Raw genomic sequence first — 27,327 nt, 5'->3', positions numbered from 1 at the left:
AACTGAAAGTAGGCTTATTTTGTGGTTATCAGGGTGGTAAAGATATTGAGATCTAAGAATCTATGGTTTCTGAATCAAAATGAAGTACTATTGAACAATACAAGTTATGTTCAGTTTGAATAAAAAGATCCCCAGAAAACTAGGCACTGTTATTCGATGCTTCTGTTTCTTTAGTACCCCTTCTTACTTTTCAAAAGGACTGGTAAAATCATGCAAAACTGAAAATTTACTGCTTTAATATGTTTCAGAATTTAGTGACAGCTAATGAATGCTTATGTAGCCATTTTGGTTTATATGATCAGCTAATCATATGATATTTACATGCCTTATAAACATTTTCCTACAGAATTCAAAGACAAAGTCAAAGCAAGCAAACATTTTTTTTTTCTTATTTCTGAAGTAGTTTGGGGACATTCATGAGCCTGGTGAATTTGAATGCTACCAAATATCAAAAATAACTACAAAGTTATAAAATGTGTTATGTGCCAGAATGTAGGGGGTTTAGTTTGGGGTACTTTGCAGAGCTGGTAGGACTGTCCTGAGTCACTTCTTTATCTTGGTTTTCTTTGGCATCGTGTTCTTAGTGGATGGTTCAGCAACATGTGAAGGGGTTCTACCACAGTGTCGTTGGTTCTCCGTGGGTTCTGCCATCGGGAACAGGTAAAGCGGCTTTACCAGTCTCCGCAGCTGTTTAGGATGGATAGGAGGGAGGGATGGGTTAGGGCACTGATAACTAGGTAACAGCCAGATAGCCCTATTGAACAAGCTGTTTGTGCCTGGTTCGTGTGACAGCCTTGCTAATAAATGTGAGAAATATTTCTCTGTGCTCCTTAGCTCTCTGAGCATGGCTTCTGTGTTTCTAAAACATTGGTGTTTGTTAGAACTGGCATGTATCCTTGAGGTTCATTTGCCTTGTGTTTTGAAGGAACAGGCCAGAGAGAAAAGAGGCCCCCGTGCAGAGCCCTGTGTTTGTTGCTGATGTCCTGAGAAGTGAGGAGACAACCTGGGAGAAGCTTTCATTGGTCATCTCCAGCAGTAACAACTGTTGCCTCCAGCAATATTTTGTCCCATTTTCAGTGGTGTGTGCTGTTTACAGTGTCCATCTGTTTCTGACTAGAGCATTGGAAGTACTCTACCAATAATATCATACAGGCATCCATGCTGCTAGGGCTCCAAAAATTTAACTTTTTTGTGGCTGCTATTATAAATGTTTACATACATCTCCTTCCTAGTTTGAATGTCCTTAAATCACGTTTTGCTTGTTACTGAATAACGTGAAATGTTTAAGCAAGGCTGGGTATTTTGAGTGCAAAGACTCAGCTCATTTTGCTCTCTGGCATATACACCAGAACATTGCATTTGTGTTTGGGGATGCTGAGTAGGATACACAAAAGGAAAAATAGATTAATAGACAGAAAAATAGATCAATGTGTAATGGTTGTGTGGGACAGACTGAAGAATAATGTATAAAATCTCTTTATTAGAGAGAAAATATTTACTCAGAATTTTATATTCAGCCAGTGAGTACCTCATGGTGGGAAAGAAAAATCAATTCTGAGTTGGGGCATTTAATTGCCTTCTGTTACAGATCTGTGGCTGTATTTGCTTATCGAGACCCTATTAAAATTGTTTTCAACATCTTAGTTATTTAACCAAGAATTACTGCTAAAATTTGCATTCAGTTTCAGGTAGAACAGATTTTTGGTTTGAAAGTGGGTAGTTTTATCCATCTCTTGTGCACCTAGGGGAGCTCTTGATTAAGCTTCATCATATCACCAGTTCCAAGGCTGAATCTAGCTCCTGTGAGATGCTCTCTTCACAACCCACAACAATCAAGTTTTGGGGGAAGATAGATGGAATCACCATCAGAGGAAGCCCACTGACAGGGGATGTGGTCAGATGAGCCTTTAGCATGCCAGGCTTAGCTCTCTGTTTGTGGGCAGATTCAGCCATGGCCTAACAAACTCCTGGGCAGGAATCATCTCTGAGTGTAGGAATTTTGCCTTTTAATTTGTTCTTCTGTGTGACAAAACTTCTCTGTAGCCTATGGCAAGCTCATTGCTGGTCCTCAGAAGTCTCCGTGAGTAAACAAGGTTCATTCTGTACTGTTATCTTCATGCTAGCAACCACAGACAGGCTTCTGAAAAGGAAGCATGAGCTGTCACCAGTTATAGTTGCTGTTTCTGGAATATATTCCCTTCTCTTGTTTTAATTCTCTAAGATTTTCTGAAGCAAGTATTCCTCAGACTACAAGAACCATTAAACTTCTGAAAAAATGCAATGGAGTGCTGAGTGGAATAATGAAAATATATTTGTGTCCTCCTTGAACTTGTTTATGCTGACAGGTTGACTGAAACAAAGTTCCTTTTCTTGTTTTAAAAATACTTTATTATTACAAAAGATTGTAAAAGTCAATACTTTTTAAATGTTAACTATGAACTTCAACTAACAATACTTATAAACACTATGCAGGGTCTGCAAACTGCTGCTTTATGATGTAGATCTTTTTTCTTGAAGGTGTAGGTATTATTCCGTACTAGTATACTTGGTATATGATGGGAGGGCAGCAGTGCAGCTGGGTGGCTGACATGGTTAGAGTGTATCTTTTTGCGTAATCAAAGAGATCATCTCCTTCTCTCCTTTATTGCAGTTTCACATCCTTGAACGTCCCTCTGTTTCTTGAAGATGAAGAAAATGATTGCATGCATCTTTCTGCTATTTGGACATATTCTGCTTTCCACTGTCTCTGTCATGGCAAAAGATCTCCCTGGAGGACGTTTCACCCGAAGAAGGGATGTTAACTCACAATCTCTACTAGGTAAGTTACCCGACAAACTCAAAAAAGCCAAACACCACCACCAAAGGTCATCTCAAATACAAATGATAAAAGGCACGAGTAGCTGGCCAAACCTTGGCTGAGTTAGTTTGTAATAAAAAGGAGATTGCCATTTGCAAGCAGGAATATGAGAAAAGTTTGTTGACTGGTTAGCAGCTGTTGAAAGAAGGTATTTACTTTTGGAGTACAGTTCTACTTTATGTAAGTGGTATGAAATAAATATATGCTACAGGATTGTTGTCTTGGAAAAAAGACCTTATTTTCACTGTTTAGAGAAAATACATATTGGTCCATGGAGGTTCTGTCAAAGCTGCCTTTTACCATGCCAGCAAGTTTTAGCTGTCTATATGCATGTGCTGTGCATAATGATGATTGAATGCAGATCAATGGCTGTTGAAATCAGGCTTGTCATTACAGTACTTGATGTTAATCCCTTAATTTTGTCTGGTTAATTTTATTTATAATGAGTAGCTCATTTTTCCTCTTTTGCCAAAAAATCTGAGGACAGAATCTAGTAGTTTTAGCTTATAGCTGTCATATTTTAAAACATAAGGATCATCTCTCTCTTGTTGGTCATTGCCTGTACTTCATCAAGCAGTTTGCTGGTCAACCTTTTCATCTGCTAACAGTTTGTGACTTAGAATAATTTTCTTTTGCTTATTGTTTAAAGTAATTGTCAGATTATGAAAACAAAGCATGGATGGGGCTTTGGACACAGCCCATCGTTAAGGATTCATGATACACATCAGTAGTAGATTTAACTGGATATCTCTCACCAGCCACTGGGAGATGTTAAGTGGCCTGCCTCCCCGTAAAGGTGACCTAACCTAGGTGAACATGAGGAATGTAAAATGTCCTGCAGAAGATATATTGGGAAGAAAGAAGAAGAAAGAAAGCCGGAACATGGAGGAATGGGTGACACAGAGGGGAGCATCAAATTTTACCAGTGAAACTCTTCTCCAAACAAAACATAATCCTTGAAATTTATAAAATTCCATGAAGTGCCATTCACAATCTGTCCTTTGTTAATTTAAACCCATTGGTTTTCAATTCCTATAGAACAAATTTAAGCCAAATGACAAAAGATTTCCCTTTCTTATTCACCTTTCTCAAAACTAATAGATGTGGTCTTGAGACACTTACAGTTCTGCAACTGAAGGCTGAAAACCACAGCTCTGGAGATCTAGTTCATCAAAAATATGGATGTGGAACAGCAAAGTGAAATATCCACATTCACACCTTTCTCAACAAAACTCTCAGACTTTTTAAAATCCTAAATTTTAAAATGTGATTAAATAGCAACCCGTCCTGAATATTTTAGGGTCCCCAGCAAATACCTTAAGTGAGCTTATTAATTTAAGAAATAAACTACCTGTCTCTCTAGAAAATGAATGCAATAGCGAGGTGTTGTGTGGAGAAACTAAAAGGTGTCACGTTTCTCAGCTCGCCTTTTTCCCTATGATTTTTTAAATTGCTTTTTAGCCTCTTTTTCTTATTTTAAGTAGTAGAAAATATATCAAAAGAATCAGCACTCCATATAAATCAAAATGTATAGATTAAATTATTTCTTTCTTCATTCAAAAGCCAAGCAATTTGTGGTCCCTGCATTTGGAAAATTTTGGATCCCTATTCATTTTGGCATGTGCAGGATGCAAACAGTTCTGGCAGCTCTGGCTGAAAGAACCTTTTCAAGACATTAAATGATGCAAGAAACTTGGGACATTCCCTGGTCCAGCCCATAAAAGTACGTGGCAGTTTGGAGTCAGACTCTTGGGCCTTGCATTCTTTTACAATAAATTAGGTCACCTGCTTCAAATTCAGCAGCGCATATAAACAGTGGCATGGTTATAACGTGCCTTTCTGTAAAGAACAGAATGTGTAAAATGCATGCCACTCTGCTGGAAAGCTGTAGTGTTCCTCTAATGACATGAGAAAGAACAGGGCCAAACCATGATTTCAGTGACATGAAGTCTATTGACTTAATAAAATCACTCTGTAATTATAGCAATTTAACAGGGATTAGAAGCTATCCCATTCTATGTAATATGTATATTATAAATAGTGGTGGCAATGATAACTGCTGCTGTTGTGGACAGACTTGATTGGCAGGCAAAGGTGAGCAATATAGCTGCAAAGAACAGATACCTGGAAAAGTAATAAAATTTCAGGGGGGGGTTTTGTTGGGTGTTGGGGGGGCGGGGGGAGGTCTCTATGTTTTTAGGACTAAAATGAAGGATTATGCTATGCAAATATTAGTAGCGTTAAAATAATTTTATTTCCTTTTCCTTCTTTTAACCAATTTTTAAAACAAAACTGTACTGCTGTGCTAACTATTTACTGGTAAAATACTAGTAGTGTCCATGTACAGAAGTAAAAGTCCTTGCTCCAGGAAACTGACAACATAAATAAGCAAAATGAAATGGATTAAAAAATCCTGTGGGATTGTCCACATAGAGATAAAAGTACTTTGGGATCCAGTTTAGGATGATTTAATTTTTTGGCTGCCGTACACTAATACTTCATAGATTTCTTAATTGTTTTGTTAGGGCTAATAGCCTATACGTTTTAACAAAGGTTTCAGAAGGAATGAGCTTCGTCTTTTCTATGTTTTTCTTATCCCCGGTCTTTCTGCTAAACTTCAGTGTGTGTTGTTTTAATTTGGCAGGTCTTTGCATCACTTACTGTTGTTTAAAATTATTATTGCTATAGCTAATAATTGCCATTAAAGATCTGAAATCTTTTGTGCAAGAATCAATTGGACATAAAGTTTTTGGAACTCTCTCTGTGGCCCTTGGAAGCCAAACTGCTTTGCAGGTTTTTCTTTCTTTAAACACTGAATCAAACTTCAAAGTATTTGAAACTTGTTAATTGTACCCATTCAATTAAATTTGTTAACATTTTCTTAAATCTTTCTTGCAGCATATTAGTTGTAGAACATGTGTAGTTGCTTTAGAGGTAGAAAATATACATTATTTCTCACAATAACAGAATTTGTATTAGGTTGCTGGAAAATATTCTTTTAATGTAGGTGTATTTCTGTTTTAAAGGATTGTTTCCGTAGTCCTGCAAGATCTTGTGAAATAACAGAAAGAAATAGGACGGTCTGTTTGTCTTTCCTGTAGCAGAGGACGGTTGCCTCTTCCCTTACGTGACATATGAACTAAATTTTGCCTTCTCTTTCCCCTCATCAGTAACTGGAGTATTGGATGTTTGGCCTTATCCTGATTCCTTAAAGGAAATTAATCTTTGGTTTTAAGATCTTCTCTTTTAAAGGCTTTATCAGAGCTCTGAAGAGTTTTTACTTAGCTCTCTGACGAAATCATTGTTCCTGCTGAGCGCAGCTGCTTTGTTAGGTTACACACAGATCACTGAAAGCATAGTTTGCCAGCTTAGCATTGCTTTTTGGATACTAAAGAAAAGCAGTAATGGGAGTATACTTGGCTACATGGTTTTAAAGATAAAATTATGTCTGTTACGTTAGCTAATTCCCTTCAAATATACCTGGACTTCTGCACCTAAAGAGGCTGCTGAAGAGCTGTGTCAGTTGTCCGGAGTGGTGATTCCCATACCGCGATTTCAAGGCCACGGTCAGAGGTCCACAGCACCTTTCAGTGGGCGCCATGTCCAGAAGCAACATGTGCCCAGTCCTTGCAAGATGTAGCTTTTTTTAGTGTTTGATGTTGCGGGGTTTTTTGGTAGAGTGGATTTGGGATGTCGCCTTACTGCATCTTAATCATTTATTATAAAACAAAGCAAAGCAAAATTTCAACATTGTGGAAAAAACACAAGTTTTTATGTTGTGTTGTTTTCTTAGTGAACTCTGTCCTTGTAAACTGGGCATGTATTTCATGTCACGGGTATATTTGTTTAGCGAGCTCTGAAGTGGATGCATGGAAATAATTGAATAAACTGTACAATAATACTCTTCTGTTCCTCAGGAATATAAAATATGCATCTACCTGTTTTAGAAAATAACTATGTGAGGAGAAAAGCCAATTTACAGGTCATTCCTTTAGATACTACATGATACCAGAAGAAAGAAACTACAAGAAATTAACTGATACCGCACAAAATTGAAACAGAGGGGAAAGGAGGCCAAGAAGGAAATGTACTTGGCTCCTGTTCAGTAGAAACTGCTGCTAAACACAAATGTCCCTGTCTGTCTTAAATTATATTTTGCAACAAAATATATAATGACTTATCCCTTGCCTGTATATATATGATTCCATTAATAATATGTAAGTAATGGAAAGTAATATGAAGTACACAGAGTGCTCATGAAATTTATGAATCACTTGCTACAGGCAGTTATTCCAAAAATTCTTATATCCAACCCAGTTCTTAAACTCGAGTGTATGTAACTTTAGGGCTCAAGAACATTAGCAGGTTGACCATTCTGGGTTAAATTTTAGCCGGAAATCAGAGGGGAAAATGTGTGACAGCAGTGAGTCTGGTCCATGATGCTTCTGTGGAGTTCAGATAAGATTTCTGTTTAGTTCTGATTGAATTCATCATATATTTATACACTAAGAGCTAGCCAGAGATCTCTAAATCCTGCTAATGTGAACTACTGAAACATCATGGGATGATAACTGCTGTAAGAAACTCATTCACAGCCTCAGTATATGTGTGCATGTGTAATTTCTTCTCATAAATACAACCCTGCCCAGTTTTTTTGTCCTCAAACATGTTAATAGACTCATTCATTGTAACTTACTCTGCACTGCAATTGAAGTCAGAATTGTGTAACGATAACTACATCACATGTTCAACATATTATGCTGTTACAGTATTTGGGGAGATCAGAACTATTCCAGGCAGGAGATAAAGGTAGGAAGAGGTTGCCAATTACATCTTTTGAATTATCACATATTTAATTTAAAAAAGAAGCAAAATCCTAACCAAACTTTTATAAGGATACAAGGTAATCAAATACCTATCGATTTAGACTCTCTCTAATCAAAATATAAAACTGCCATATAAATAGAGATGTGTTATATTTGGAAGGAGAGCGAGTAAAGCATTTCACAGTCTGTCAAATCACCTGTTTCTTCCTTCTGAGGTGTGTAGGTGCATCTTACAATTGTTGTGCCTCAAGGCAATATTAGCAATTGCGTGCTTTGCTTCCCAGTAGCGATTGTCTCAAGAGCTGAGAGGTCTCCCATGGAATTTCTGCAAAGTCTTTAAAGTTCAGCTTTCATCTTAATCTCTCTGCTGTCGGCCTCTCCCCTGCAATAGCTGGTGTCCATTATCTACCTGGCTGGGGTCTAAAACAGTAGCAGGAAGGTTGCACTTGCTCAGACCACCCAGTTCTTTCAGGTTTCTGGGTTTTGTTTGCAGTGGAAGACCCTCTCTCTGTGGCTAGGTAGCCTGCCCTGTGCTGAGGCTGTGCCTCCCCAGCCCCTAGCAGGGATCCTGGAGTCTGGGAAGGTGAGATCAGAACGGCGATCATATCCCTGCCCGGCCAGCTGTTCCCTGCAGAAGCTGTCATCCCTTAAGCAGGCCCAACTAATGAGCCATGAGGGCTAGCTGGGCCCATGACAGACACCAGGGATTTGTGTCCTTTTCTGAGTGTGCTCATCTGCAGGCAGTTATCAGGGAGATCAGAAAGTCTGGATTTTGGTCTGTGTTAGCAATTTTTAGCCACATTAACAACATTATGCTTGCCAACTGTTGTATTTAGCATTCATTATTAATTTTCAATTCATGTATCAAAATAACATTCACTTTTAAGTCACTTAAAGGGAATTCAGTAGTTAATGTTATATGGATATAATTCTATTTCTAGGAGCACAAGAAATTTTCTTCTATTTCTCTACTGTGTAAGTATTTCCTCTAACAAAGCATTTTCTTTTCCCTCCTTCTTCTCTCTTCTGTTTGTCTTGTTTTCTTACTTTTACCTTTTTCTTCCTGTTTTTTTCCTTTTTTCCTTTTCTCTTTTCAAGTAATTTGTAAGAAGTTTTCCACAAGGAGGAAAGAATATCTGCTGCTAAAGAAAAAACTGAGTCATGTACTAAACTGCAAATGCTCTTTGTATTTCTGAAATTGTTTGTTACAACCCCCACAAATTACTGTAAAATACCATTTCTGTTTGTAAAAGGGTTTGCCTTGACAATAATTCACTGAGTAAAATTACAAACTCTATTCTTATGTGTATATTCTCAAAGAGCTGAAAGCCTCCTCTGTGTATTTTGTTTTGAACGAAGATCAGGCCAAAAGAAAGAACACTGAATGTTCAAGAGTGTGGTGTTTTTGGCTTCATTGCGAGTACTTCAGGTTAATAATTAAAAAGCACATATGTGCAAAATTAACTTGAAAATCCTGGAAACAGCATTTGCATAACCTAAGGAATGGCTCATTTTATAGACATGAGTGGGTAATCAGACACTATTGTGAATTAAGAGGGACGTGCTCTTTAAATTGCTTTGGAAGCTAGAAGAAACCACCTAATTAATTAAGTACTGCTGAAGTGGTAGGACTAATGGTTTGCTGGTGGGCATGATGTCCCATGCATTTCTGGGGGCAAGACAAAATGGTATACGGCACTATCCCATGATGTTGTTTCTGAAACTGTTCTGGAAAAGAGTCTAATACTTAAGAGTGTTACCAGTGGATAGAAATATGTGGTTGCAGGTCAGCTGATCAATGAGTAATGCTGAGGTTGCTAACAGCTTTCCCCGTAAACAAAGACATGGGCGGCTTTTAAAAAAAGTATGGATAGGAGTTTTTAAAATGTTAAGCTAGTGTCCTGAAAGGAGAACAGCACAAACTCATTAAGGTCACATTTTTTCACTAAATCTTCTACACTACTACTAATGGCTATTTACTTTTTTTCTCTGTTTCTTCTCTAATGATTTCTATGTCCTTCCAGCAGTGCCCCAGGTAGCTCAGGCAAGATGGGAGTTTCAGATCTTCAAGGAGAAAGATACAAAGATCATCTTCTCCCAGGCAACCACCTTTTTTTTGTGTTGGTTGTGATTTGTTGTTTTACAGATGTGTGCAGGAAAAGAGTCACAAGCAGAGTAAATGCCTCCAGGCTGTCTGTGGGAACTGGATTCAAAGTAGCATCAACTGTGTGTACTATGAGGTTTCGCCATTATGGCTCAGAAAATGAATTCCTCTCCTCTCAGGGGTGTGAGCAGCGCTCAGCTGAGAGCGTGGAACATTTGTTTCTGTTAGGAAGTGGTGGGTAGATGTCAATGCTGCAGGGACTGGCGTGGGGATATCAGGATGCTTCATCCCTGCATCCAGGTGTTCCCCTGCCTACAAGGGAAAGCAACCCACTCCCTGGTTCTCCTGACCATGAAAGCAGGTTTGACTCCTGGCAAGACACCCAACAGTTTCCATCTCAGAACAGCTGAAAAATGCAAACAGAACTAAGAAACTTGGGAGTATCCCACCACCATACTTTGGTTTCATGCCAGAGACTGCACCAGTCTCAGTAAAGAAATGGAGAAATACTAGGAGTCAGTCTTGGGACTCTCAGATTAGAGAGACTTTATATTAATAATGACCTTGTTATTTTGGAAGGGATGACAAGGAAGGAATAGAAATAGTGAGGTGAAATGAGAACAAGGTAACGAACCTTCCCGCAGTGGCTGATAATGAAGCATTCGATTAGAAATCTGTAGACAAGAGCCTACTGCTGTACTGTTCTCCCAGAAATTTTGGAAGTTCACAAAAGATTTTGTCAGAAGCAATAAAGAAATATCTGGAGGCCGTATTGCATTTACAAAGTGTTCCCAGATGAAGAAATTTGTAAGGAGGAATGCCAAACTCATAATGAATCTTTGGGTAAGGGCCAGAGGTCTGTGAGTTTGGGAAAAGGCTCAGAGCAAGGATGGGGCCAGGGAGTATGGGGGCAGGTTTTGGACCCAGGGTCTGTCCCAGAGCCGGTAAGAGGTGGAGTCACCTGCAGGACTGAGCGCAGCACGTGTGCATGCCAGGAAAGGCGTACGGAACAGTTTCTAACATTTACTTCAGGAACTAGGTATGCTTATATCTGAAACGCACCATACCATCCTTAGTCCTTCTTTGAATTACAATGAGAAAAAAGAAAAGGGGTGGAAGTTAACTTGCACAAAATGTCTCAGTAGAGCCAAGAAGTGCTTGGAATTACTGCTATTCTTCATTTACTCTTGGCAACAACCACAAAATATGTTTTCCAAACAGGAACAACATTACATTAACTGCTGTGTACTTCATGCTTCATCTTTTACAAATGAAGCTACTGCAGTTTCCTAGAAGGTCTATGTAGGTAATACATAGCTATGTCTTTCTTCCCATCAGAGCATTTTGGTCTTGGTATATTTATGAATGAATTGCAAATTTGAGTATTCTTTACTTGTGTGATTGTATGGGAAGATTAAACCTTCTTGATGATCTGGGAAATCTTTTGGAAATATGTGAGAACCTGTCAAACCCGATCTTTCTGGCTGGATACTTAGCTAGGGAAAACTAGAATCTGGACTTTAAGAACAAATATTTGACACCCAGCAAGTTCATGTATTTTTAGACAAATTTGGTAGGAGTTATACCGAGATTTATAAAGAAAGAAGTTGTAAAGAAAAGAGAGGCAAGTAAGGTTGAGGGCTAGAGGGGGAAAAAATAATAAAATGGCAAAGACAGAAGAGAAATTAGGTTTTATAATGTGCTACTGGGAGAATAGTTTTCTCCTCTTTAATTCTGAGTGAAGACTTTTGTTCTATTACTCAGATAAAATCTAAAAATAAATCTGGTGTTATTGCTGGCAGTGTCACAGAACATGTAATTTTTTTGTATATACGTTACTGTGGAGTGAGCTAAGAAACACAATATACTGAGTCTTAAAATTGCCATTAATGCATTACCTGCTCTGGCAATAATTTTTCTATGATCTCATTTTTTCTTAAGTGATCTCATCCTTCCTTTTTGCTTAAATCATCTTACTCTATAACAAAAAATTTTCATGGATCTAATATTTACTTGTTATAAATTACTTATTCAATGTCTTACTTTTGCTGTAGTATTTACCAAATTGAGCAGCTAGCCTCCTTTTGCTTTGCATACAGCAATAGCCGCCTTTAACATTTATCCGTTCTCATGTATTAGAATAAACACCTATATAACCAAATAAGTAATATCCAGATTAAAAATAAGTATTAAGGAGACATAAAGATGTAGGACAACAATAGAAAATAAATAACTCATTTTTAAACAATCTTTTCAAGGGAGCTGGCTTGCAAAAACTTTTGAAAAATCACCATCTAAAACTTGGGTCCTTTGAATGTGTTTGGTTTGAATAGTCCAAAATGGAAATGTTTGAGGAAATTAGGCAGTGTCAGGGGACATTCTTGGGCATTCTTGGGCATTGAGACTCCACCGTTATTGTTGCTGTTAAATTGCCAGAGCTGTCTCTGGCCCGCAGTGATTAGCACTCCCCAGGCAATCCCTGTGCGTGATTCAGAGGCTACAGGGGGACAGGGATTATTCCCAGCAGGCAGTTTGCATACAGCCGCTCTGTTTTAGCGGGAAGGTGAGTTTAATACTGTGGATGCAGGCCAGCTGGCATCTGAGCTTAGCTTGTATCTTAGACTGCTCCCTGGTACTGAGACCAGCGGTATAAACTGGTCTGCTTCTATACTGGTAAATACCCTGAGCTTACAGAGTGGTTGCATCCACATCGCTTGTTAGGATGGGTCTCTGGCTCGTGATACTTCCCATATCACGCCTGAGGACTGTTTGAGAGAATGTTAATTGTCCTAGGCCAAACAATACCAGGAACTGTTCTAATGATTTCATAGCCTAGATGAGTCAATTGCAATGCCCGGGAAAACTCCCTGGCACTGCTTTAGTTATTTTAAGGTAATGTAGCTTTAGTTAGAAATAAGCTGAGAGGGTACAAACACACTCTCAGACAGACCCTGGGTGGGTGAGCAAAGTCAGTGTGAGCTTCGTCAAAGCCAAAGTAGGTGTTCAGGACTGAGCGTAATTTGCTTTGAGAAAGGAGGAGAAGGAAATCTGCAGGGATCAGAGAAAATAATTTAATAGAATTTGCAGCTTTAGAGGCAATTAAGATGCCCAATGAATATTCTTTTAAGCTTTGCTTTATATATCTCTCGGTAATTGGATCCCAGCTGGATTCTTCCAGGGAGAACTGAAATTTTCTTGCATTGTTAATTTTGCAAAGGTGGCATCACTGTAACTATCATTTACAGACAAACTGGATATTGAGTGGAGAAGGAGAGCATAGGAGAACTGTTGACTTGACCTTCCCTTCTCTTCCCTTGCCTTGTCTGTCCTTGTCTTGCCTGTCCTTTCTGTGCCTTGCCTTTGGATAATACAACTCACATCGAGCATTTTTTTAACTTTTGTGTTGGCAATACAAAACCTCTGCTGACTTAGAATCAGGTTTATGGATGAGTAGTTCTTTTCAATGAATGTGTCACTTTTCATAAGAAGAGTGGAAGGGAATTACTTTCGGGTATGAGGATGTTTGCCAAAGTTGTGAGAAAGTTCCCTGTTGGAGAGCTGGTAAGAGGAAGAGGTTATAGTTTACAGGGCAAGTGCAGAAGCATGCGACTGCTAAAAAGGTATCACTGCAAGTTTGTCTGAGGGGATGAGTGTTCAGATCTGTTAGTCATTACGGATTGCCACTCCTCAAAATACCACCCAACTGGACTTTTGCTTAGTAAAAGATTTACATTTTATTTTTCATGGAGCCTGTTTCAGCTAAATCCACTTTAAATAATACGACATTATTAAAAATCCCCACCAAGTCAGAAGACAAAAAATTTTTAATTTGGAAATGTTTAGTATTTCTATAGACAGAATTTTGCTAGTGAAAGTATTTTTGAGGTATACTGTGTTGCATTCAGACTGATAGATTTTTCCTAACTAATGTAGCACAATGGGGTGTGTTTCTGGTAGTACTATCCACTAATGCCGCCCAGGTTTTTTCCCACCAAGATTCATGCCTGACTTCAAAATACATAACTGAATCTCTTCAGACTGGGATCCAAATCTCTATATTCAAATTAAAAGTGTTCAACACCATGGCTCTAGTTTTGACTTGTTTTAAGGGAAATAAAATAGCAGTCATTTTACCCTTCTCCCTCCTCTGTCCTTCCCCTCATATATACACACACACATACTCTTAGTCTTTTTTCTGTAATTATCTTTCTTTCCCCTTGCTCTGCTCCCACATATCATATCTTAGCATTATCTTTGTATTACAACCATGCTGGAATATTTCATGTTATTTTAGTAAAAATAATTAATAATTAGATATGCTACTAAGATAAGAAGATGGAAAATAGTTAATATGTCAGGATATCTGTATCCCATTAGAACTGGAATTTTGTTTCTGCTCAGTTTGGCTTGCATTCAACATCCTCTGATTTTGAAAGAATAAGCAACTTGAGCATATTCCTATGCTTATGAATAAAGCCATACTGTGGATTGCACATGAATAAATCCAGGCGGTCATTTTTTATTGTCATCAAAGAGCATTTTTATTCTATGCCCACAAATGTTCTTCGTAATCTATGAAAGAGGCCTCTGAGTTAACAAGTGAAAACAGGCTTTTCTCACCCCTTGCCTTGGCAGAAGTACATGGTTAGCATTCATCAGCAATCACAAGCGAACTCATGTAAAGGCTTGTCTACAGACAGATGTTTTTCCAATTGAGTCTTTGATTGGCCCACTTGTGCAATATGACATGACCTTTAATTATACAGTCAAATACTACTTTTCCACTGAGCACTTGCCTCATTCAGTGCAGAAGATGGATGAGAGTGTACTGGGAATTGAATTGGGTTGGGCAATAAGGGAGATGATTACTGATTAGAGATATCTCAGCTTAGTAAGATGAGGACGCCATTGCAGTTTGATGAGCATTCTTGCCACCTTTAATCTTTCAAGCCAGGCAGACAAACGAGCAGCTAGCTACCTCACAGTTTTATTCATGGCCACAGGAATTTAAGAGCAGACACGCTGATTGAAGCCATAGGTCTATCTAACCGAGTGAGTCCTGTCTCTGACAGCAGTCAAAAGGGCATGCGTAGAACAAGAACAAGACAATACTACCTGCAGGTATTCCCCCAACTGTCATGCTTTTGTGGCTCAAGGATTTTCTAATCTGTAGGGGTCTTTAATGTACATATTAAACCTCAGTTGATTTTTCTTCACCACCATCCCATTAAACCCTTCAAAGTCCTTTTAATCTTTTGCCATATGCTGCCTTCTGTGGGAAGGCTTGTGGCTCACCTCCCCCTGCTCGCCTTAAGCCTGCCATGTGCTGCAGCGCTTTCTGTGAATGGTCAGTCCCTATCCATTCTCATCATGCAACTCATGCATATGTCTCATCTTCTTTCAAAAAGGAAGGATGCTGGGCAGAAGCCAGAGGATGTATACCCAGAGTCCCAGAAAGCTGGTAGCATGCCCAGAAGGCAGCCAACCTTCACTTCTGCTGTTATCCATGATAGCTTGGCCTGCCTGCATGTGCAGTTGTCAGATATAGACATACCCTGTGGTATTTCTTCTTCAGTGGCTCTTGGGAAAAAAGACTGTTGATGACTGAAACAGAAGATTTCAGGAAATATATGAGTGGTCTTTTGGACAAGTTGAGTGCCACTGTAGACAACAGGATTTTCTCTCATGCAGCCACAGAATTTCTGTGTGATGCTGAGCTAGTCCAATAGATGAGACTTTTCCCAGATAGTCATTAATTATGCATTTGAAATCATGGGGTTTGATTTGCAGAAGTGCTGAGCATTTACAGCTGCAGTTGGCGTCATTGAGAGCTGTGCTTTGTACATACGAAGTGCTGCTTAATGCCAAGTTCCCTGAAAAATCAGTCTGTTTACGTCTCGTATCAGTCACTGCAACTAACAGATGATTTTGACCTAAATTTCTTTGTGTTCTGCTTCCCTGTTTTGTAATGGCGGACTGATACCACCCTGCCTCATTGGAGTGTTAGCTTTCTAAATTATCAGGCACTACTACAAAAAGCATCATAGTGCACCCCACTCAAATAGTAACTATGTAGTTCAGAGAGGGTTTCCATCCTGTGTGGGGTATGAAGTCAAAAAGTCAAGAACAATGACAAAACAGGGTATGGCACAAGTATCCATCCATTCCACTGCCATTAGCCATTCTGGGCACTGATCTCACAAAAAAAAATATATATATATACTGATCATGTAACAGGCGGCTTTTGTTATTTACTGGAGGCCAAATTTATATTGCCCAAGTAGCCTTAGTTCTGACAGCTCATATTTTTCCTGTGTTTTCCCAGCACTTCTCAAGGTGTTTGTTTAGACAGCATGTTTGAGACGTCAGGTCAACCTGAACCAATTTGCATTTTGAAATTCTTGTATTTTTGTTTGCATTTTGCCTTCCAGAAAATACTTGCAACAACAAACGTTTGGACCTTGTCTTCATCATTGACAGCTCTCGCAGCGTACGTCCTTATGACTTTGAAAAAGTGAAGGAGTTCATTTTAACCATCTTGCAGTTTCTGGACATCAGTCCTGATGTCACCCGAGTAGGTCTGATTCAGTACGGCAGCACAGTCAAACATGAGTTCTCGCTGAAGACATTCAGGAGGAAGCAGGATATTGAAAGAGCAGTGAAGAGGATGATGCACCTGGCAACTGGCACCATGACTGGACTGGCTATTCAGTATGCAGTGAACATTGCATTTTCAGAGTCAGAAGGAGCTCGACCTCTGAAGCAGAATGTGCCCCGAATTATCATGATAGTGACGGATGGGAGACCTCAGGATCCAGTGGCAGAGATTGCTGCTAAAGCTCGTAACTCGGGTATCCTGATTTTTGCCATTGGAGTGGGAAGAGTAGATATGAACACACTGAAGTCCATTGGGAGTGAACCGCATGAAGAGCATGTGTTTCTCGTTGCTAACTTCAGTCAGATTGAAACACTGACCTCTGCCTTCCAGACTAAACTTTGTGGTAAGATTTTTATCTATAGATTTGAATGCATAGATGAAAGTAAAACACAGAAAAAAATATGCATTGTCATTAAACTTGTTTTTTACATAGAACTTTATCTGTTAGAATATATATATTGAAAAAAGGGAGACTAGCCAGACAACATTCAGTACAGCAGTCATACATATGTGGAAAAACTAATTCTACTGCTAAGTGCCATAAAATGTAGTCTAATTCCTAATGGTCATCAGCAGTGAGGCAAACACACATATCATGAGTTTCCTATTCATTGCATAATAGCAATAAATTTACAACCCTCTACTATTTGATTATTAGATAAGTTGTGTCATCTATTGATTTGTAAATGTGATCTCCTTTAGTACTGAAACTTCAGACTGCTAAACAGTCTTGGTTATTTAAAAAATTGGATTCCTCTTCCAAAGCTTTCATATTAATTCTATGCAAACAATTATTTCTGTGCATGCCTTGTTACTGGAAGTGAGACACAGAGACACATGGTAGTGGTTTTATTCCATCCATTTTAAATACAGGAAGTTAGGAAAAGCCATTACAGTGATATTATTCATTCACACAATAAAGTAAACAATATTTTAATAGGTATTAATTTACAACAGAGAAATTGTTTTCATCTGCAATTCCCTGATAAGAAATTACCTTTTACAGATATTGTGGCATACTTAATTATTTTTATTCCAATCTGTGTACTTGATGTAATTATTTTTTTTTTTTGAGATAAATATGAAAGATGTTCATACAGGTTTAGCATTAAACTGAGGCATTTTCCGCAGAGTCCAGAAAAAGAATGCATGATGAGGTTGAATGCTCACTCGTCTCTAGGGATGCTTTTGCCAGAAAAGAACTGTGGTTTATTGTCAGGATAGTCTGGAGAATTTTCCTGACGTGGTCTTTTCCAAAATGGTTTCAAAGAGCAACAGGGCTCCAGCTGAACTGCATCAGCACAAAACACCATCACTGACATTCATCAGATAATATATTTTTTCCTGTCTTTTCCTTGCCTTATTATTAGCTGGCGTAGTAAAATGCATTTAAAAAAAAGAAAAGAGTAAACTAAACATGGATTGAGAGTTTAAATGGAACGAACAGCAAATGCTACAAAACTTCATCTTACTGGATTTTTTTAATTGCATTTTAGAAACAAATCCAGTACAAATAGCACTTACTAATTTTTTTTCTGACTAGGCAATGTCCAGTAAACGTGTCAGAGTTTTATAGCTCACTTTTAATCCAAATACACATGATCCTCAATAAAACCAGCCTCCCTGCAGATGGAGGAGTATGGAGGTGACAAGCACTGCTGCTGCCTCCTTTTCTCAGGAGTGCCTCCCCAACATTTGCTGTGTCAGGAATTGAAGGTGGGATCCAGAAATGCTCTTAAAACCCAGGCCCGGGTTCAACAGAGAATTTAAGCCGTTAGCATCTTACAGATTTTAACTTAAGGTACTAAATCACAGATAGGATCCTTAATATTTTATTGAGTCTGGGCCATGAAGCAGTGTTCAGTTTGCTTAATTTCAACAGAGCAATCTAAGCATCTCATAGCCTCTCCACGCTACAGCACCTACATCCCTCCCAGGAAATGTGATTAGTTTTTTTAAGTCCTCCCAAGTGTAGACCAGAGGCAATATCATAGTAGCCAAGTAGAACACCTGAATACCTTGTTTCTTTGCTAGAACAATTGAAGGCACTCCTCTGGTCAGGTCTCCTGGGACACAGTCTGCTGGGCTTCATGCTGTGGGGAAAGGCCTTGGCTGTCCTAGATTGCCTTTATGTCTGTGGGGATGTGTCTTCATGGTTCCTGTGAGGGTAAGAGAAAAACCTGGCCAAGTGATGAAGCTCTGGGGGGGGAATAAAAAATACATGAAATTAACCACTGCTTACCTGTGGATGGCAGAGTAGATAAGAGTAGATAGTGGTGTCATCCCCATTTTATGTTGGAGGATCAGAGGCACAGAAACAGGATTAAGACTGTTAAGATCGCCCACTAACTTTAAATATTTGACTCAGTGCAATCCCCGGTCTGATTTTCTGGGGCATTTGGCATTTTAACTAATATAACACAGCAGTTACACTTAGAGCCTTCACTTGCAGCTGAGTGAGTCGTGCATTCTTGCAAATCCAGATTCAGGTGTCTCTAGCTGAACTCATACAGTGCGAAGGTTGATGCTTGCTTGAAGATACTGATATTATTGGCTTGCCCAAAATCAAATAAGGACCCTGTGACATAGGCAGAGATAAAATCTAATTCACAAGGCTCACGTTCAAATTCCTTAACTATGAGATCACCCTTTCTATTACTTCAGTCCCTGGCTGTGTCCACCAAACACCTCCAGCAACAAATGAGGTTGCAGAAATCATACAGACAGCAGCCTCCTTCACCACAGAAATCTGACTAATGACCATAATACCACTGATTCTTTGAAATGGGTGCAACAGAAACACTTTGGAAAAAAATGTACGTGATAGTATATCAGAAGATTGGTAACAGATGGAAACAATATATTCTCAGAAGGGACCAAGTTATTGGGACACCTATCATTGAATGTTTCTTTTTTCTTTCTTTTTGTTTTTTTTTGGGGGGGTTTAGTACTCTTGTTTTGAAACTTTATGTTCTTTTGATATGGGAGGACTGATGGTTTTTGGAATAATGTTCTATAGATTCACATTCTATAGCATTAATATATGGTAAGATTTTCTGATGCTTAAACGAATATATTTTTCATTTGTCATATTTGAAGGTGCTTCTTTGGTCATAACAAGCTATGCTTGATGTTGAAAGCTTGTGAAATATAGCCAGGAGGAAACTTCTGTTTAGAAAGTGTCATAGGTTATAAACTTCATTTTCAGAATGACAGAAAGATGAAAAGACAAGAAGTCCAAGCAGGTCTATAGTCACATAAATAAAAGTACTTGAGAAGTTTTATTATGGCAGAAAATTATGAGATCCAAAAAGCTGATAAAGAGATTTGGGAATTGTGGTGGTATGTATATTAGTAATAAATGGATAACTCTGGTAACCATTCCAAAGATGAGATGCATAGTATGTATCTCAAAACCACATTTTTTTTTCCCCAAGTACCACACATACCACATGTTAAGTTATTTATCAGGCATCTATTGTGGCTGCTAGAAGAAGATGAATGTTAATATCTATTGCATAAATTTTGAGCTTTGTCAGCCTAGCACAATGAGGAGCACATCAGTCCCTAATTGTGGTTGAGCAAAATAGATTATTTTCCACACAATGTTCTCTGAGAAGTAATTCACCAATATATTATAGAAATTACATACAAGCAATGCTTCAGTGGGAAGAAAACATCAGGGAGATATTCTAATTCTCAAATACTGATCTGGAGAAAAATAGTTCAGCAATAAACTTGACAGAATAGGCCCACTATACTTTTTCTTTCTTACTGTCTCAGCCTGTTGCATTTTACTACTTGCTATTGGAGACTTAAAATACGAGCAGATTAAAAATAGACTCAGAAGGACTTACACTCTGGAGTGTAGCTCAGCTCAGCTCCTACTTACTGAGTCTTGGAGATGCATGACCTCAGAGTTGTCATGTATTGCTTGTATGTTCCTCAACATTAATAACTAAGCAAGCAAGATTCACCATCAAGTTGTTTTCTAGCCATTCTTCTTTAGTATTGTGCTGCGTGGTGATTTTCTTTATTCAAGAAATTGAATGTTATCTAGAACAGTTTGTACTTAAAATCCACTTATTTTCTAAATGTGTATGTGGTAGGTTTGTCTCATTGTCTTCTTGGGACCACGAAGTAATTCGTGTTTCCAGATACTCTATTGCATATTTTTGTTTTGTTTATATCTCCATTCCACATGTAATTTTATGTCCAAAAACATGCCACCAATGTAAACCAGACAGAAAATAGCTAATTTTCTTTTTTTTTTAGGCATAATTACATGGTACTGTTTGTTAAGGCTTTTTTTAGTCTTATAGGCTTAAGCTTCCATTTTTGTCTTTACTGTCAACATTTAATTTGAAATTTCTAAATTACTTCAGTAAAATTTTCTGCACCTTTTTTTTTCAGTTGTGACCACAAATAGGTAAGACCAGCAGTTAACAACCTTTTACTTTTTTTCTTTCAGTGCCCCATATGTGCAGTACAGTTGAGCATCGCTGTGATCACTTCTGCATAAACACCCCTGGCTCCTACGTATGCAGATGTAAACAAGGATACATTCTGAATGCCGACCAGAAGACTTGCAGCAGTATGTTATCTTTCTTAACTTTTCTCTTTCATGCTCCAAAAAACGTGCTTAACATCACATACCCTTTTTGTTGGGCTCATAAGGAAGGACCAAGCTCAGTATGTAATTCATGGTAATCATCAGAAAGAGTCTGAAAAGGTGAAGTTGTAATTCTTTTTCTTGTTTTGTGTAAATGAAGTTCTTATAAACCTTTCTGAAATACATCAAGCTAGTTTTTATACATAGCTCTGCAGAGGTACACTGTAACTACATAAAACTGCATTTGACTTTTATTGGTGTAATAAATTCAACGATGAAGCAACAATCAAAAAAAGAACTGTTTTATCATCTCACATGAGGTGAATTCAACTACTTTAGTAACTTGTCTAGATAGCAACCAGTACTAAGTAGTACAGAAAGGTGCAATAAACCTCATACTAGAGAACTGTGAAATAACTTGCCGTTCTGGAAAGCTCTTCCTAACTGCCGCTTGAAGTGTAAGGGTTTGCAACCATTCAAAGAATAATTTCAGAAGTCTTGCTTGTGCTCTCATTTCCTTCTTTAAAAGGGTTCACTTTTTTCAGTTTTAAGTAATTGGCTTTACAGTTTATAACAAACTGTATTTAATTGTGATCTTTGTAAGCAGTATTTCTTTTGTCCATTTTAACTTTCTTCCTAGTAATTAACAGCAGATGGGTATGCCAAATTTATTTCTGTATCCACCATTATTTTAAAGAAATTATGTAATACTCGTTCTAATTACTTGTGGAAAATGTACTTGCTAAAAATGCAGTTTCTTATCCCATGACAGTGCATGGATTCAAGTGAAATTTGCCAAACTGATTTTAGCCAGAAGAAAAATTTTGGAAAACGTCTTTTCAAAAAGCTGGAGGAGACAGTCATGGTGAGAGCATAGGATGTACCCCTCACAACTGATGATTTAGAATTAAGGTGAAGGATGCAGGCTCAAATCCAATCCTTGTGTTTGAACTCGCATGTTCCACATCTCAGGAGAGTGCCATAAAACAATCAGGTAGCTTGGGATTAGAGAGTTAAGTCTCTCTTGCCTAGTGTTGTATTTTACAGCAAATACTTAAAGACCACTGAAACAGCAAGAGTATGTCAGTATCTGAGGCGACTCTGCAGCTTGGGGATTAGAGTCCTTACATGCGCAGTGAGACACATGGTTTCAGTCAGAGCCTCAGTGAATAGGAATGGGAACAAAAGAATGTCAGCACCGGAGTGATTTGGGCATTCCTGCTGCTGCGTGGAAGCATCTTCACACACTTTGGGCTATGGCAGGAAACTGCTTTTTGAGCTGTTCACCTCCTATGCTCCTATGGGATTAGTTACTTTTAGGAATCTCTGTTTTCTAGTCCTTCTCACCAGCATCCTTCACCAAATGTAGACATTTGTCATATGCATGTGTAGGAATTATAGGGGAATGTTTTGTGTTAAATGGAACAAATTTAACACTTTATTCATGTTTTTGTTTCCTCAAGAAGATGCAAAAAAATTCAATGCAATCATCTGGAATATGTCCTAATTATTATTTGGTTTAGCAGCTGAGCCAAGACAAGAATAGCGACAAGAACAATTTTCCACACAGCCTATTTACTGTGCTTCCGCATATTTGCTATAACTCTTCAGAAGGAGGGTGGTCAGAATCCCAAATGACGGCTCCAACTATGTAATCAAATTTCAATAATATTCTCTAACCCATTCTTTTCATTGTGTCCCTCTTAAAATGCTTCTCATTTAAAACTTTTGTATCCTTTAAATCTTTCTTTTAAACCCTCTTCATGCTTCATAAAAAAAATTAAAGAAAGAAAGAATTCTTTTGCATTTATTTTTCTGGAAATTACTTGAAATTAAAAAATAATCCTTTTTTCAAATTTCCTTTCACACATTTTCCCCATCCTCACCCCTAACATCAATTTTGACGATTGAAATTTTTTTTGTGGGTCAATTAAAAAAAAATTAATTACAACTATGAAAAATTCTTTCTTTATTGTCCCTTCTTTTTTATCGTGTTACATTTCCATAGTTTTTATCAGCCAGTAGTTCAGCTTTTGGGCACTGCACTGCTTCAAATTGCACATTAATTTCCAAGAGAGTTTAGGAATTGCGTGTAGTTTTCCTACTAGTGACCCATGCACAGTGGCCCTCAATATTTTCCCTCTCTGCCATTTTTCAAAGCCCATTGCTGCATTGCTTTACTCTTTTTTTTAGCTATGACTCAGTCTTATATTAGTTTTCCCCACTTACCTGTCACACATGATTTGCTTGACTGTGTACTTGCTTTGATCATCAATCAGATGATAGTAGATTGTAGTTTGCTAAATATGAAAGGGAAATGAGTCATTCAGTGTGTTTGTAGCCTACTTGTAATGGACTTTTTTTCTACATCACCAAACTATAAACTAATTTTAGCAATTAGCACTGGAAATCTAATATTGAGAGCCATCACACTGGCCTTAAATGTGCTAGGATGGTGGAAATCATTGGTGAAGGAGGGAGATGATACTGTAGCAGTCTAGACAAGGTCAAACCATTATGTCTAAAAACTCCCCAGAGAAGTAACAGAATTCATGAGGAAAGGGGACCAAGCCTGGACAAACTGGACAGCTTCTTTCTGGAGGTAAGGGGAAGCACGGCGATAGAAAACCCCACAGTCTGTGACCATTTTAGTTACCTTCATCGGCTGCTGATTGTCCACAAGTGCACAGAGACAACATGTTCCTCACTTGACCTTTGAGTAAAATAAATCTTCATCGTGTTTATGTTTAGTGCAATACATGATCAACATAAACCAGAAGTATTTATCTAAGGTTTGGATATGTTTGTCAGCTCTTTCATGAACAAATAGTTTCCTCACAGATATATTTAACACTTTCTAAATTAAACAGTGCAGAAGAGATGAATGGTATGTACCTAAAGTTATACTCTTTTTTCATTCTTCTGTTCCTTTTTTTTTATGTTGTGAGAGTACACCATATCAGTATTCAGTTCTTAAAATCCCTTAACCGCATAGTTTCTATCAGCAATGAATTGACAACTTTGCTTCAGGCTGGAAGAGGATGCATTTCTCTTTTGAACAGGTGATAGTTTTGTTCCTTGATACATTTCATTATAAAATTATTTTTTAAAAAAATTATTCCCTTGCATGAAAGGAAGAAGATCTGCAATACTTGTGATTTGTTGCTTTCCACATGAAAAAAACCAACCAACCAACCAACCAGCCAGCCAGCCAATCAACTCAGCTATCTTCCAGAACAAAACTAGGGAAAAAAAAAAAAGTTCTTTTATTTGATTTGAAATATTTTTATATTTATTTCATTAAGATGGTTTTGCATCCATGGAAAGGATGCTCCTTTCACATACTCTCATCTAACTTTTCTAGAGAAGAGTGGTTGTGTCAGATAATGGCTTTTCTTTGCTCATTACACTGTGTTTGTTTGTTTAACTTAATTTCTTCCATTCTTCTCTAGAGATGTTCAAATCTTACATTTATATACAAAATAGTACAAAAGAGGAAATGTAGCTGGAAAATTATCTATTTGTGGATGTTTATACTGGAACAAGAGAGTTAAATAACTGTTTATGCTGTTCATCATGCCGCTTGATAGGAAGCAGACAGCTATAAAAGAAAATTTGTATTTGCTTGGCTAGTTTCCTCAGACATGTTCCAAAAGTCTTTTTTTGTAGCTGTAAACGATCTTTATGTGTTGAGCAGTCTCTGGGCTTGATCCTGAGCAACACAAAGGACTCTGCTTTCCAGAAATTTCACTGGGGAAGCTTGGGGTTCTCAGAAAGTTTTAGTCTATTGAAAAGGAAGCCTAATGTGCTTCATTTGGCTAGGTGCTGAACTGACCTCATTTGTTGTAGTAATTTTTCTAATGACATCTTTTGCTTGGGAGGGGTAACTTCCTATGGTATTTTGCACAAAACTGAAAAATTGTTAAACTCAGAAATTAAATATGCACCAGTCTTTTGGTGTTGAGTTTTCTTCCCCCCCTCCCCCCCCCTTTCCAACCTCATCATCATTTATCTGGGAGGGTTATGCAAAAAGAAAAGAAAAGACAAAAAACCCCACGTGTGCTCTTTTCAAAAAAAACCTGAAGGATTCCCTTCAGACTTTTTTAGAGAAACATACAGTCAAGCAACTCTACTATTCACCAGCAGCCCATCAATAGTCCTTGCCTTCAGCTGAAGGAATGAGCTCCTCAGCTTTGAGTGATTGTTCCTGCTGGCATAACTGTTTGACAACATTGGCATGATCTGTGTTAAAATGAGCTCATCTCAAAAGAGGTGTTTATAGCTTCCTGAAATTTGTTTTTGATTTTTTGTGCATTATAGAACATCAAAGAATTTCATATTCATGCAATTATGTTTTGTAGCTCAAGACCTTTGTGCTGTGGAGAAACATGCCTGTGAGCAGATTTGTGTGAACACACCTGGGTCTTACGTCTGTCAGTGTTATGAAGGGTATGAGCTTGATGCAAATGGAAAGAATTGTGTCGGTGAGTATGCGTTTAGCAATTCACATTTATCTCTTGACAGAAACCAAAGGAAAATTAAATGTAAATTAATATCCAGTTTAGCCAAACACAATGATGGGAAGTTCTCTTCTATTATGTGAGTGGTATATAAGGAAGAATACACATTGGCATGTTTGTAGGCCTTTACTGATAATGAATGATAATGAAACTTGGGAAAATTGTTGCAACTAATTTCGCACAGAAAGTAACATTGCTGTTCTGAAACAACACACCAGATGTTTTATTCTAGATCCATGTAGGTGGCCAGCAATGTACTGGCATGATATATGTGGCCATTAAAAAGCAAACAAAGCCAGACAAACTCGCTAGGTCCTCTTCAGACAGAAGTTACACATGGAAAAACTTGAAAGTGGGCAATTTCTTGCCATTTCTCACTTGTTTTTATGGTCGTGCCAGGAGAGATTTCAAACTCTTTTGGGGAAAATTACTTTAAGGAAAGTCTAGCCCCCCTTAAGAACCCATCCACTATCTGCCTTTAGTTTTTGTTATGGGCATTAAAGAAGTAAACATCAGCTCTAAGAATTTCAACTCAAAAGAGTGAGTGTGGAAACACAGTCTAATATTTTTTTAATACAAAACATACTTCCCTCTTTATTACCATACAAGTATCTCACTCTTCTTCCCCATTTATACACAGTAAATACTTTTAGGGTAATGTTTTTCACTAGTCTATTAGCCTTCTCGTAAACTTTTCATTCCATGCTACATTTTGGGAAAATACCATCTTCTGGTATCCACCACAAAAAACCCAATTCGTGAATCCTTTAAAAGAAACCTCTCATTATTTGTTAGGTATTCTCTTCAGGCAAGCACTTAAATGCATGCTTAATTTCAAACACATGCTGAAATCCCATGGAAGTGAATCCAAGTGAATCCTTGGCCCCAAATCTGCCACAGGCCACCACAATGCTTTTGTCCAACAGCTTACTCTTTCTTGTAATTTTAAACAACTCTAATATATTATAACCTGTCTCTTATTACCTTGACAGAGATATTACTTTGCAGGATAATCCTATTTTGAGATGCAAAATAGATGACAGTTTATGGAACTGAACTTTCTGCATGGGACACAGAAGAGGTTTTGAGGTTTTTTAGACCTAGGATAACACAGGCGGTTTTGAAGAAGGTTCACTCTGTACTTACTCTTCAGAAATGTTTCCCTTAATTGTCATTTCATGATCTCAGTATAGGAGTGTTTAAGTTTCTCAACATAGTTTATCTTCAGCATAATTTGGCCACTAATAAACCATTTTAAGAACCTGCTTTCTGAAGCTGAATCGTTTTGAAAATGCAGCTAATAATGGCTATTTAGGCAAGAAGGCCTGTTAGATGTTCTGGCCCAAATTTCTACATCCAACACTCCACAGAAGTTCATCCAATAACCTTAGCTAATCCTCATGACCTTTACCTGTGTTAGGATAAAGCATATATTTCTCTGCTATTGATTTGACTATATCCTGAGACAGAAAATCTGTGACTCTGTTGTTAGGTTCTTTCATCTCCAGTTCTTTCCTACCTTATATTCTAATCTGAAATATTCGGATTAGAGTCTCAATCTCTGTTAGAGAGAACAGTCGTCAGCTATTGTTACTGTTTTCTCTCTATTAAGTTGAAGGGTCCTCTACAGCCAATAATATTCTTACGGGGAAGGTAGCTACCTTAGCATCGTAGGGATAAAAATAAATTTTGGTGAAATTCTTTGTATGTTAAACCTATTATTATCCTCTCTAATAAATATGAAGTCTAT

General features: G+C 37.9%; 1 protein-coding gene across 6 annotated transcripts in view; it reads left to right on the top strand.

Moving 5' to 3' along the window:
* The window catches only part of MATN2 (matrilin 2), a 74,393-nt gene that overhangs the window by 7,153 nt on the left and 39,913 nt on the right, over positions 1 to 27,327 (top strand). For all 6 annotated transcript variants that reach the window (XM_075743640.1, XM_075743642.1, XM_075743644.1 and 3 more), the window contains exons 2-5: positions 2,651 to 2,818; positions 16,219 to 16,788; positions 20,917 to 21,039; positions 25,419 to 25,541. In XM_075743640.1, the coding sequence (XP_075599755.1) occupies positions 2,686 to 2,818; positions 16,219 to 16,788; positions 20,917 to 21,039; positions 25,419 to 25,541 (949 nt within the window). In that variant the 5' untranslated portion in view covers positions 2,651 to 2,685. The remainder of the gene's footprint in view (positions 1 to 2,650; positions 2,819 to 16,218; positions 16,789 to 20,916; positions 21,040 to 25,418; positions 25,542 to 27,327) is intronic.

Source organism: Balearica regulorum, chromosome 2 (genome assembly GCF_011004875.1).
Source record: "Balearica regulorum gibbericeps isolate bBalReg1 chromosome 2, bBalReg1.pri, whole genome shotgun sequence".
Taxonomy (NCBI): Eukaryota; Metazoa; Chordata; class Aves; order Gruiformes; family Gruidae; genus Balearica; species Balearica regulorum.
This window is presented reverse-complemented; position numbering and strand designations above follow the sequence as displayed.